Here is a 13430-nt window from a genome sequence, read left to right on the forward strand (position 1 = left end):
GGCTATTATGAGCCAAGAGCCAACATGCTATTTGTATTTGGGGAGCAAGGTGGAGGTCAGGGAATGGCTGGGCGCAGGTATGCCAGTGTTGGTTGAGAATGGCCAAAGAGAACTGTGAACTCAAGTCGGAGCTGTGATTTAATTGTCTAAAAAATGAGCAAACTTCATGGACTAAAATATAATGTAAGAAAATACGAGGCAGAAATCTAAAAGAAGAGACTTATCTCAGTACTCTGTCTAGTTTGGGCGCCATAGCTTAAGGACAGCATGAATGACTAGATTTTTAGAAAACCATCACCTTATTAAAAATACACGTGATCCTGGGATGCCTGGGTGGCTCAATCAGTTAAGCATCTGCCTTCGGCTCAGGTCATGATCCCAGGGTCTTGGAATCGAGCCCTGCATCAGGCTCCTTGCTCAGGGGGGAGCCTGCTTCTCCTTCTGCCTGCCACTCCCCCTGCTTGTACTTTCACATGCTCTCTCTCTCTCTGGCAAATAAATAAATAAATAATCTTTTAAAAAAATACACATGATCCTATTGAGAACTAAAATTTTCCAGATGAAGAGCTGGTGAAAGCAGAATGACCTGCATGCTGAGTCCCCGGGTTGGCTGAAATCAGAGCTGGGCCATGGTCTTGTCCTGACCCCAGTGTCTGGCTCAGCACAGACCAGATGACCCCACATCTGATCACAGAGATAAAAAGCTAAAACAACTTCAGAAAAGAAGTCTGCAGGGAAGGTAAATAATAAGATTCCAATAGCTGAATGGACTCGGGACCTCTCTTCCCTGGGGACAAAACAAAGGGCTATGGGTTTACATCTCAACAGGAGGGATTTCACATTGAAATACAAAGAAAACTTTCTAACTAAAAGATATAAGATGAGCTACCCAAAGCCAAAACTTCTGCCAGAGTTGCAGTTCTACTTAGTCCTCCTACTTTCTGAGTCCTGAGGGCTTTCAGATTTGGACGAGGGACTAGTCTGAGAATCACTCGAGTCTGCCTGTCATGTTCTTCCTCGTCCTCACGCTCACCCCGGCCAGCGGTCCCCATACCATCTCAGCCTGGTGCCACCATCTTAGCACCTCCTGGGCTCCTCCACTCAGCTTAGTCCATATCTCAGTGTTGTTCATTTTTCAAAGAATTTATGATTCTGTTACAGGCTGAATTGTGTCCCCCCCCTCAAATTCATATGTTGAAGTCTTGACCCCCAATTATCCCAGGATGTGACTGTCTTTGGAGACTGAGCCTTTTAAGATGTGATTAAGTTACAATGAGGCCATTGGGGTAGGCCCTACTCCCATCTGGCTGGTGTCCTTTTAAGAAGAGGAAAGTCAGAGATACATAGAGACACCAGGAATGTGCACTCACAGAGGAAAGACTAGTCAAAGAGAGACCTCAGGGGAAATCAAACCTACTGACACCTTGATCTTAGACTTCCAGACTCTGGAACTGTGAGAGAAAATAAACATCTGTTGTTTAAGCCACCCTCTGTGGTATTTTGTTATGGCAGCCCTCACAAACTAATACAGATTATATGCGTTATTTTTTGCTTACATGTTTATTGTCTTTCCTTCCCACTAGAATCCGGTCTTCGTTAAGGCAAGCCCTTGTTTGTCTTACCCCCTATTGTATCTGTAGCATCCAGACCTGCCCCTGGAAAGCCAATGGCACTGAATGAATGAATCTAATAATTAGGGAAAGACAATGAGGTCAAGATAGGTCTCCGCCACAAAAGGAGGACTTCTGGAATTTGTACTGGAACTACTGTTTCCAGCAGAGCAAAAGGATAGATTTTCCTCTGGTTTCAAGTAAAACACTCAAAGAAAGTGAGATGTTACCAGGCAAAACACTAAAGGGAACCCTTGGGGCCTTCCACCAGGAGCCAATGCCAATGTCTACATTTTGAGGACAAATCCTTTCCTTTGAATGAAGATACCTGGAACTCAGAATACTTACTTTGTTTAATGGGATTGTCATTTATTTAACCATTCCTCAGAATAGCAGCATAGCATATTTTCCAAGCCTTATAAAAAAAGGCATAGATGCATGCTGATCATTTATTGATAACTTCTCATAAATTATTCTTATTATTTTTATTACCAATGAAATGTAATTGTTTTCTGGAGCACTGTAACCAAGTCTGTGCATTCTGTTATTCATTTTTTTAAAAGAAAAAATTCTGCTATATATCATATGCTGGAAATGGTTTCAGCTAGCAATTTCTTCCAGTATCTTTTTTACCATAATATATAACAAATATAGTATTATATATTACAGAAGAGTGCCCTTTGGCAACTGGGGCATACAAAGTCTCCTACAGAGAGAGGTTAAATGATTTCACAGTATGCAAAACCAATAACGAGCTGGAGCACGACTGTCTGTGAGTCCCAGTTCCCAACGTTTCTGTAACTCATGCTCACTCAGAAAGGTTGCAGACACACACACACACACAGACACACACACATATGTTTTTATTAAAGAAGGCATAAGAAATTAATTACTTAAGAAAAAGCAAAAGAAAATTACTTGTTCTAAAACCACTGTCATTCGGAAAACTTTATCAGAAAGATTATAAAAAATAAAATGGTCATCTAGAATACAAGATTCCAATACAAGGCACTGAACATCTGTCAGTAAAAAAGTTTACATGTGCCTCTTCAGGGGTGGACAGTCTCGGAATAAACACCCTTGCATATTTTGCACATTTCCTAGGTGTACTACCATCTTGGCTATTCGACTGTCATCATCCTCTCAGTTTTGACTGTGGCCCTTTGCTCTTGTCCCTCCTGTCACCCTCATACACACTCGGCTTCCACTCTCACTCTGGAGCATGACTCTGGAATCCATGCCTGCCCCTTACTTCTCTCTTCCGACTTTCATCTCCCCACCTCCAATCACCTCCAAGATGTCTCCCTTCCAACACCCCATGGTCGCCCCAAGTCCAACATATTGGAACAAAAGCATATCACCTTTCCTTGAAAGCCAGCTTCCTTTTCTGGTTGTTTCATTTTTTCACCCCCTTTCTGTGGAAAGGGGACTTTGAAACTGCCTACACCCATCAAATCTGACCTGAGAAGCAGATTATGGTCATTGGTTTCAAAGTACTCACCTTCCTCTCAACAACAACACCAGATTGACGGACTTAAAAACAGCGTTCATGAAAACAGAATACAGGTCCTCGCCATATTGCCTTTGGGATATTATCCAACCACACTCCAAAATAACTGCATTCATTTTGCATTATTTTTTCACCATTAATTAAATGTATTCAAAAAAACATACAAGAAATGTTAACACTTCCCTCAACAAGTAAAACAATATGACTAGACAACATCAACATCCAAATGATAAAACAGACATATATACAAATATGGAGCAGAGATGGAAGGCAGGTGCTCTAACATATCACAAAATATGCCATGCTTATAAGAAAAGAGAGAAAGACTTGATATAGCATATTAGCCAATAAAAGCCACTTCTTGGTGGATTCCATTCATTTATGCCATTCACAGGTAACAGAGCTATAAATATCCTCATCAGGCCAGGGCTGCCATCTCAACCACCATATTTGCCTGTTAACAGTGCAACAGTATCCCCAGATGTAGACGAAGACACTTCCCCACACCAGAACGTGAAAGAACAGTGCGAAATGAGCAACACCGACTGCAGTCTGGGCCATCAGGTGCAGAGCAGATTGACCAAAACCGTGTGGCATGTGTGTTAGTTTAGCGATGGGAACTAAATGAAGGTTGGTGAGCACATGTGTGTGACAGAAGCACAACCCTCTTGCGAGATGGTGCTTCAGTGAAGACATGAACCGAAGGAGCACATAGTACCTGTGGCGGTTTCATTAAATGGTCCTGGACCCTTAATGGGAAAACCATCAATCCGGATCCATTCACCTCCTAAATGAGGAAAATGCAACTTCATAGTTAGAAACGAGGACGATTGGATTTTCCACATTTCAGTGCAGCCCTAACATATGTTTAGTGGTCTTTTCAACAGTCCTCAAAAGGATCCGCTCAGGCCACATCAGTAATGAGGCACCTAAGCTTTCTGGACATCACATCTTTTTGGTCTTTGGCACATGGCTTACTCTAATGAGTACTCCAAAAATTTAGGACAAAACGCTAACAACCTACATCAAAATTACTTTAAAAGAAGGGATAGGTCTCTCCTAGTTTTCTATCTTTCAGCTTGCTATACAAGTCATTCTTGCTCAGGAACCCTTTAAAGATTCTAAATCTGTATAGATCCGAGAAAGCAAAGAGGGATGTTTCTCCCCATCTAAGTAACAAAAATACAGCCTCCAATTCTAGGTATGACTTACCAGGCAGGCTTTCAGCTCTGTAAACTGGACGGCTCACTCCATTGTGGTTTTCTGCAGTAACCAGCACAAAGTACACTACCCCCGGGTCTGAAACATATGGTTTATATCAAGCCACCATTTCACATCTCCAAGAATGACAGTTTGATTCACTAACTGTCTCCCTTATGTATAACCAAATATAAAAATCTGAATTAAGTGACAAGTCTAACTACAGCTCTCTCTCTCTCTTTTTAATCAATATCACTAACATTCCTCTCATGCAATGAAAATATGCCTGACCCAAAGAACACGAAATTTATTTAGTACAAAGCACATGGCATGTCTAATAAACCTGGATTCATAAGCTGTCAACAGAAAAGGCTTTTGAGCTTTTTAATGTGAAATTAATGTAGGAAATAGGAACGCACCGTCCACTAACTAGGTGTTTTATAGTCTACAGTATCAGTACCTGCAAATCATATCTCCCCCTGGAAGCTTCAAACAGAAAACTCCAAAACACAGAAAGAAAATTTCAGGGTAACTCATAAAATTTAGCACATGGGAAATCTTCATTGCAACATGTAAAGCTTCGTGAAATTTTTCTCCTTATGACAGTGAATACTCCCTTTACTAGGTCTGCATGTTGTCTTTGACCGTTTCAACAAAAACCTAGAGAAACAGCTGTTGGAATCTTGGACGTGTTAATCTTGAAATAACTGGGCTTCACTTTGACGTGTATATAGGGGTCAAGGTCAAATAGCCATGGTCTCTTTGGCTGAGCTCCTGAAGTCGGTGGGACGGGAAGGGAAACCGAGAGACCACATTACCGTGTGAGTGTGCCCTGAATTTGCAGCTGCAGAAAGGAAAACTCCAAGAGTGCAGGTTTTCCTCAAAATGAATTATTGTGAAAGGTAAGTGAAGGCGCCAATTCCTTGGAGAGATGAGAGTTTGTGGGCGTTTGATGGGACGGACGGTTGGAGAGATAAGTGTTAGTTGTGTCAAAGGCAAGAAGCATATGTACATTTCTCAAGGTGAGAAGTGTTCCTATAACAGAACTTCGGTTCTCGGGCCAGAGGCCCAGCAACAGCGACACAGAGATGCCATCTAGCACCCCTGCTGTGCTCGAGGTCAGTAGGACCTCTGTCTGACCAGGCAGGGCCTGGTAGCATGTAGGGTTTGGCATGGCCTGCTGGACTAACTGGGAAATGCTCTCTAGGGTCAGACAGCACACAAAATCATGCTTTGCCAGGCACTTTCTCTCTTCATTCTGAGGTTATTCGCATTTCAAGGAAATTTAATCCACATGTCTCTGATTCCCCTTAACTCATCAGTGAGTTACTTGGGAGAGACTATTTGTTTTTCAGTGAGTTCTAGGGCTCTCTTTTTGCATGTTTTTCTTCTCTGCAGTGATCACAACAACCTAAGGTTTGAACAAGCAAAGATGACCCTGCTCATGCCTTGGGTCCAACAGATTCTCCATTTAACCTCACTGTCGTACTTAGTAGGGTCATACTGATGTGGAAAAGATTCAGAGAAATGTATGTTTAGCTGGAACCACGAAGAAGGAAATCTGGCTCCTTTGATGTCCCTTCTATATACTTTTGGCTCCGTTACTCAGAAAGTCTAACATTATAATGCAGGAGGTGGAGAGAGAGTAAATGTGTAGACAATGGCCAGGAACCTGAGGAGCCATGAGTTAGTTGATTTTGATCCACTAAAGGAAGGCAGGAAAATGGAAAGCCAGCGCAGGGAGACCTGGTTGTCAGAGATGCTGACTTCTGTTACTTCCTTACGATCCATCATGAGGTTGGAGTGCAGAATAAATGGGAGTTTCAGGCTCGTAGGATCAAAAAAGCAAAAGATAGAGGATCCCAAGGAGGCAGCTCAAAGCCTATGTTCAAAACCACCTACACCTGCTCTTATAAAACAATATATTTAGGAAAATTTTTAAATATTACAGACTTCCAGAATCAAATTTAATGGGGAGAATGTCACGTCTTTGAACCAGATGTCGCGAAGCATGACATATCACACACACCCTCACAGGGACGTATTATTTGAGTAATCTCTAATTGGTTTATAAATTAGAAATCTCAAGATTAGGCTACAAAGTAAAGTTTCTAGGAAACAAAGAACCAACATGCTTTCCAAAAGCACATTCAGAAACTAAAAACTGGTTTCCTACATTCATTTGGAGAACTACCCAGAAATACTTGAGTTCAAATGCAGAATGAGGAAGTCCAAGGGCAAGATAAAGATTAAGCAACAGCCTCATCACCTCAGCTACCTGTTCCCAAAGAACCATGAGGTCCCTGGAGCCTGGCCACACTGTGTCTCACAAACAGCCATCCTACCTAAGAAGGGAACTGAGAATGTTGGTGTACAGTTAGTTCTGACCGGGAACAAGACCATAGTGTCACTTACCCACATCCTCAATAAGGAAGGAGTGCGTCTCGGCATTCACCTTGATGTATTTAAGACTTTTCAGTGACTTCCCATAGGCAATGTTGTAATGCTCCACGGGTCTACTGGTAGCATCTTTGGGTGGGTCCCACGTGACTTTCAGGCCCATTTTAGTGGACAGCAGTTTCACGTGCCTTGGCTTCAGTGGGTGGTCAGCTATGCAAACAGCGCAACTATCAACTTATGGGAATGGCAGATTGTGAAAAGGAATTTTTTTCCAATGTTCTCTGATATTGTTATCAAAAGAGCAAATGACTTTTAATTTGTCTGGTCCTAAAGACGTTAAGTATAGTCATGTTTGAACATCGTTACAGTATGAGAGAGCAAAACACACATATCAAACCCACAAGCTTTTATGTATTTTGGATAACTGTGGGTGGTAAATTTAAAACAAAAGTGAAACAAATCAAAACAAACTCTAGGCATTCTCTGGCTTGATTATGTTGCCTTGCTAGTGCAGGAACAACGAATTCATAATTTGACATGTTCTCCAGAGGCATTCATATATCAAATAAGCTCTTAGTATTCTGTATGGTACAGTTGGACAATCTTTAAAATACCTCCGAGAGGGTGCCTGGGTGGCTCAGTTGGTTAAGCGACTGCCTTCAGCTCAGGTCATGATCCTGGAGTCCCGGGATCGAGTCCCACATCGGGCTCCCTGCTCGGCAGGGAGTCTGCTTCTCCCTCTGACCCTCCCCCCTCTCATGCTTTCTCTCTCTCAAATAAATAAATAAAATCTTTAAAAAAAATAAAATAAAATAAAATAAAATACCTCCGAGAAGAACAACATAAAATTGTCATGATGGGGACGACTAACCATTGCATCCAAAGTGAGGTAACAGAAGCATTCATTTCCACAAAGAAAACAAATCAAGATCATCAACACCTCAGAAGGGAGGTAAGCCTCTGGTTCATCTGCATAGAGCTAATTTAAATGTTTCCATATTTTGTCCCAGAAGAAGAAAAGCAAGTTATTAAGAAGCACAATTACATTTTTATCTTCAGTTATGAGGTTCCATAAACGTATTCTTGATTTTGAAAAATAACCCAAATGACACATAACATTTTGTCAAACAAAATCTCTCAGCTCACATTGTAACAGATCCTGCAACATTACATCATATAAATAGACGCTAAACATTCACACAACAGTCAAACAAATTTTAGGCAAACCTGGATCTGAAACTGTTTATTCAATGATACAAGGCACTCCCAGGAAAGAGAAAAGTAATCTAAGAAACCCAGAAACCTTTAAACTGAGTAACATGAAGAAAAATGAGTTTGGAACCTCATGGAAGAAGAAAGGGGAAGGAGTGTTTTGTGACGACACGTGGGTTGGTTAGTATGTGATTTTAATACCAGGTGAAAATTCTGAACACCATAAGCACAGATGACGCTAGCATACATCACTCATCCCTCCCCAAATTGCCCCACTGCCTCAGGAGTAAAATGATGAAAAAGGAGAACTCATATGGCCTCACTCAAAGAAATCCAAGGAATGAAGAAGAAGAGAATGAATCTGATGATTTCAAAGCAGTAAAGAAAGAGTGCCTGTTTTGGAGACAAAAGCATGTTGTCAGACTCCCGGCAGGAAGCAAAACCCACAAAGCCTCCCCTCCCCAGTTCCAGGGATGAGGGTCCCATAAGCCCATAATGGGAGAAATCATAGACAAGAAACCTGGCGCTCTCTGCAAAATTTTGAGTTGAGGAGATTGTACACACAGTGCGTCGGTGACTTTCTGGGCATTTACTAGCAATCATGGCTACTCTTCAATAATTCTCATGTACCCCTCCCTCCTTGCCCACGAGAAACCTTCCAGGACTTACTTAGCCAGAAGACTGGGGTTCCCTTCTTTCAGTTCCCTTTCTTTCCCCCAAGGCTTCACTACAAAAACCTCTCCTCCTTCTCTGCCATCTGACTAACCAGCTTTTTCTAGTCGTGATCCCTATTTCCCCCAACAGCAGCAATCAGTCCCAGGAATCCAATATTTCACACTGACCGAAAGGTGTGCAAGAGCAAAGCGAGGCTCCCCCCCGCCCCAAAACTGCAAAGGGATGCTCATGGTTGGGCGAGTCTCCCAAGGAAGAAAACAAATGAATGAATATGTGAATAACGTTTTTCTTTACAGTTCGAGTCCAAATCTCCCTTAAGGAAAGTTAGCTCCTGGACAGACAGCCAAAAACAAGAGGCCAGTGACCCCCAAGCACTGTCACATTTTCTCTTAGGCGCTCATGATTCAATCAGTACAATACTGCCTAGGCTTGAAAATGATTGACTTTCATTACTGATAATCTGAAAAGAAGAACAATTTATAAATATACTCATTGTTCTTCCTGGCCCTGCCTTGCGTCTATTCTTGGACACAGCATAAAAGAGTTTCCAACACAAGTGAGAATCCACATTCAAATGGTCGCATCAGCCCAGCATATGGGGAGATACTTCAAACCTTCAAGGAGCTCCAGTAAGAGATGCACAAAGTAAAGAAGGGCAAGGGGGAAATACCTCTGGGTTGCCAAAACCTAATGACCATCACCTCACTGTGCTTACACAATCAGAGCTTCCAACTGTGTCTGTGCATGAGTTTGTTTGCCCTCCTCTAGCCAATGATCAAGTACCATCAGTGTGTCTCAACTTGATAACTGCCTGAGCCAACATTTGGATGCTGAGAGAAAGGCCATATGGTGCTCAACTACAGTAAATACAAATGGGAGAGGGCAATGGACAGGAGGAGAGGGTTTATGGAGTGTCTACCACCCACCGCCCATGGCTCTGAGCACCTAACCCTACGTTACATGAGGTGCTCAGAACACACACCACCTGGGAAGTGCCATTTACTCCCTCCGTATTCCAGATGAGGAAAGAAGGCCAGGAGCAAGGTTAGGGTTCACCCAGAGCCACACAGCTGCCCCAGAGCTGGAGCCAGACGCAAACCCTGCTTCACCCAATTCCAAAGCCCAGCTCTCCCCCTCCCAGCTCACAGACCCTCAGAATTTGCCCCTGCTCAGATATGACCTGTGACCATTGCCATCGAAAATTAATTTAGGAAGCCACCACCATTCTAAAACAAATCACGAGGCCTCCAGAGTTGGGTTTACCATCTCTTCCACCATGCCACTTTCCTCCCTGGGGGGGCACTCCTGCCCCCAATACACTGTTATGGCACCTTGTGCTGGGTGTCCTCATCCTCCCCCCTCTCTGGAAGGAATGGAAGAAGTGGATGATGTGCTCTCTCAGGGACATTTGCATTCTTATGACAAAACCTAAGACCAAATGACTTTTCTAATAGTGACGTCTTAGGCCTCAGAGAGTTGCCTAATGAAGGTCATTTGTGAACACAAAGGCCTCTGGGAGACCTGGAAACCATACTTTCAAGGCAGCCTTACCGTCAATCTCCTTAAGATCCATCCTGAATTTACGGTTTTCCAAAGGCCTTAGGCCAATCTACCATGACCCTTCCTCCCACCCTCCCCCCAACACACGCAACATGGGTCCGTTAAACAAACCATATGGTGGCTTGATTAGCAGATATTTTCATTCCCTGGATTGTTATCTACTTTGATATTTCAAACTGACGTCATTTTTGATGCTTCCTAGTGAACATCATCTGTGCCCGCTTAGAAAGAGTTGGAGGAAGAGGAAGAAGAAGAAGAGAAGAAGAGGCCTGGATAGAAAGCAATCTTATCTGTCACTCCAGCCCCACCCAGAGCCCCTCATGCCTGAGCTCTCAGTGAACTCATCAAACCAGCATCTATCTGAGGAAGAACCAGTCTGGGAAGGCACAAATCAATGCACGTGCGCTTGAATTACTTGACAGAAAGCTGCTTCTTGGGACTAGAAATATGACTGTATGTTCTCTTCCCGATGATTGTTTTGTAGGTCTCCTGATTTCATTCCTTAAATGTGCAGTCAAGGCATAAAGGCTGTGAAATTGGTTTCCAGGTCTGCAGACTGCATTCTGGTTCTGTGTTGTGGGATCAGTATTCTGGGAGCATAAGGATGAAATATGACAAAGTGATTCCTGATTTATTCTAACTGTTCTTAGAAATTTAGACCAGACCACCGTCTCTGCTAGATAAATGCAGCACATAACCTTTTGTAATAGTTTTCTATATTTTTGTCTAATAAAGATGATACTGGGTACATCCTTTAAAGCTATAAATCCCATGAACTGCCTCTCTAAAAAGGAAAAAGGACAAACCCAAAGTCAAGACAACAGGAATTCTACGGCCCAGCAGAGGGAACATGAGGAAGTAACCTCCCAGAGCCTGAATGACAGGTTAAGGCCATGACAAGCTGTTTTTTCCTTTACCCCAGGATACAAAATGAGGAAATGAGCTTAAGTGGCAGCCTAAGGGATGTTAGGTTAAGTATAAAGAATTTCCTGTCCATGTCTTTTCCCATTTCTCTCCATTCAAGGTGACTTTGAATGGAGCAGATGGTAAGGTGCTCCAGATAGAAGAAGGAAGCTAGTAGAGTCTACTACGACTCCAGCAATTTCATACCACGAGAAAGTCATTTCCATAGTTCATGCCAGTAAACATTATCCAGATTCAAGGATATTTTGCCAGGGACCAAGTGGCAATGGTATTTTGGTGATCTTTCGGATACCCAGCAACTGCTAGGCTAGACATTTCTGAGCCATAGCTCCTATGAGACCTCTACTGGTTTGTTCGGGAACAGACAATAAGGGCACAGTCCGCACCTAGAGTTGTTACTTTGGTCTAGCTCCAAATTTCAGGTCTTATCCAAGAGGGCTCTAGGAGGCCACTTTGGCTCCAGGGCCAAAGTATGGATCCATTTCTGCTCAAGGATGGAGACCAAAATTCCAATGGCTCTGGAATGTCTGTCTTTGGAAGGTCTTCAGCTTCTGCAGAGTGACTTCAAGGGGTTCCCCAGGGCTGAGGATGCCCTCGGGATGCCAGAGCTAGGTTCCCAGGGCCAGGCTGGCCTGACCAACATCTGCAGGGCCCATTTCTCACAGTGGACAAGGGGCATCACACCTCACCTGGCCCTTGCTCACCTTCCCACTCTGGCATCTTTCTTGACACCAGATATTGACCACACAGCTGGTGCTCACTTAAATGGCTGATGGATTGAAGAAAAAGATGTTAGGAGGTTTTAGACTCACGAGGTCAACCAAGGATTTCCAACCCAAACACCTCTAAGGACCAGGAAGATCAAGCAAATAGTGAAGACATATTAAGGAGTGTTGTCTACTGTGTCTCAAGGCACAATTGCGTCTCACTTTAGGTACAGATGTGTTCAAGGACTCATATCTCACTGCCAGACCTCCCTCTGTCCCTTGAGAGGAGTAAAGGCTCTGAAAAAAACTGGCCTGGGTTCCGGAGAAGAAAGGAAGTCCCATCCCAGGATGGCTTTGGGGAGGGGACTGTGGGATGCTACACAGGCTTTGGCTACTAGCAAAACCGATGACCGCTACATGTCCAGCGCTGGCCTAACCATCCCAGACCAGCAGTCCCTACTGCTGATGGGATAATCCCATGTGAGTTCCAAATGGTTCAAAGTGAATCTCAGGATCTTCACTTCTCATTGTCTTGCTTCAGACATCACCGCCCATCTGTAAGAGTATAGTCATAGCCACAACGAACGAAAATACATATATTCCTAGAAAGGGAATTCCGAGAAGGGCCATTTCTCAGAACAAAGGGAAGGCAAGTTCAGCATCAGTTGATAAAATGAATCAACGGTAAAAGTAATCCAAAATGGACACAATTCATGGAGAAATCATGCTTTGAGGACTGTGATTCAAAACAGTAACTGAATATTTCTGGATCCAAAGTATTGTTTTTGCTTGTTTCGTTTCATTTTACTTTTAAAAACCAACACAGTGACTTCATTATATTCTCCATATAGGCAAAAAATCAAACTATCAGGTTTATTATTGATAAAGTTACATTAGAGAGGGTGGATCTAATGTGGGACCATGACCATGCTTCCTATCTCCCTCCCCTCTCCACTTGCGGACCCTCAGGTGAACACAGAGGGGAGAGCAGAGCCTACAGAGCAGACAGCGTCAGGGCCACGGCCACACAGGCCGGGAGAGAGCAATAGGCCTGAGCCACAACCCAGTGCCCTCCCCTATGGAAGCAGGCCCGAAGAAGAGACTCAAATGCCTGTGTCTTCTGACGCATTAATGCCATGGAGTAGAGAAAGCAGACAAATGGAGACTGGGCTCTAACCACTCACCCCTCAGATACAGCAAGCCTCAGGGAGGACAGAGGCCAGAAGCGAAACACGAGGAGAGGAAAATGAAAGTCCCCTTAATGTCTCCAGCAGGCTATTCCCTGGCCCCACTGGGCATGACCATTAACCTGAGGTCAAGTTGTAGCTGCCTCTTCAGAGAGAGGATCAAGACCACTTGCCCCACCTTCAGGGGCCTCCCCAGGACTAATCACTGTCCCACTATTATCCTCCTGGGGTGACAGATGGGGATCCTTCTGGCCCCCAAAAGGCTCTGAAATGAGGAAGGCTCATTCTTTAGCCAACTCCAAGGCCACACTGACCTCTAGGCTGAAAATCCACTCCTGCCTTTCCTTCCCCAATCCCGTATTTTGCCCAGTCCATGCTATCCAAAATAGCCCACCAGCATTTAAGCAATGAGATGAAATACCATACACATATTCTGATAATACAA

The 13430-nt window shown here is 43.5% G+C and overlaps 1 protein-coding gene across 3 annotated transcripts in view; it reads right to left on the reverse strand.

The window, feature by feature from the left end:
• Window positions 1-13430, reverse strand: part of FNDC1 (fibronectin type III domain containing 1) — a 101593-nt gene that overhangs the window by 70303 nt on the left and 17860 nt on the right. The window contains exons 2-4 of one of the 3 annotated variants that reach the window (XM_036110070.2): window positions 6736-6930; window positions 4333-4419; window positions 3839-3907 (exon numbers count right to left, since the gene is read on the reverse strand). The exons of 1 other annotated variant lie outside the window; for it this stretch is intronic. In XM_036110070.2, coding sequence (XP_035965963.2) covers window positions 3839-3907; window positions 4333-4419; window positions 6736-6930 — 351 coding nt within the window. Of the gene's footprint in view, window positions 1-3838; window positions 3908-4332; window positions 4420-6735; window positions 6931-13430 lie in introns of those variants that run through there. One more of the 3 variants, XM_078054507.1, reaches the window with a different exon arrangement.

This window comes from Halichoerus grypus, chromosome 9 (assembly GCF_964656455.1).
Source record: "Halichoerus grypus chromosome 9, mHalGry1.hap1.1, whole genome shotgun sequence".
Lineage (NCBI taxonomy): Eukaryota > Metazoa > Chordata > Mammalia > Carnivora > Phocidae > Halichoerus > Halichoerus grypus.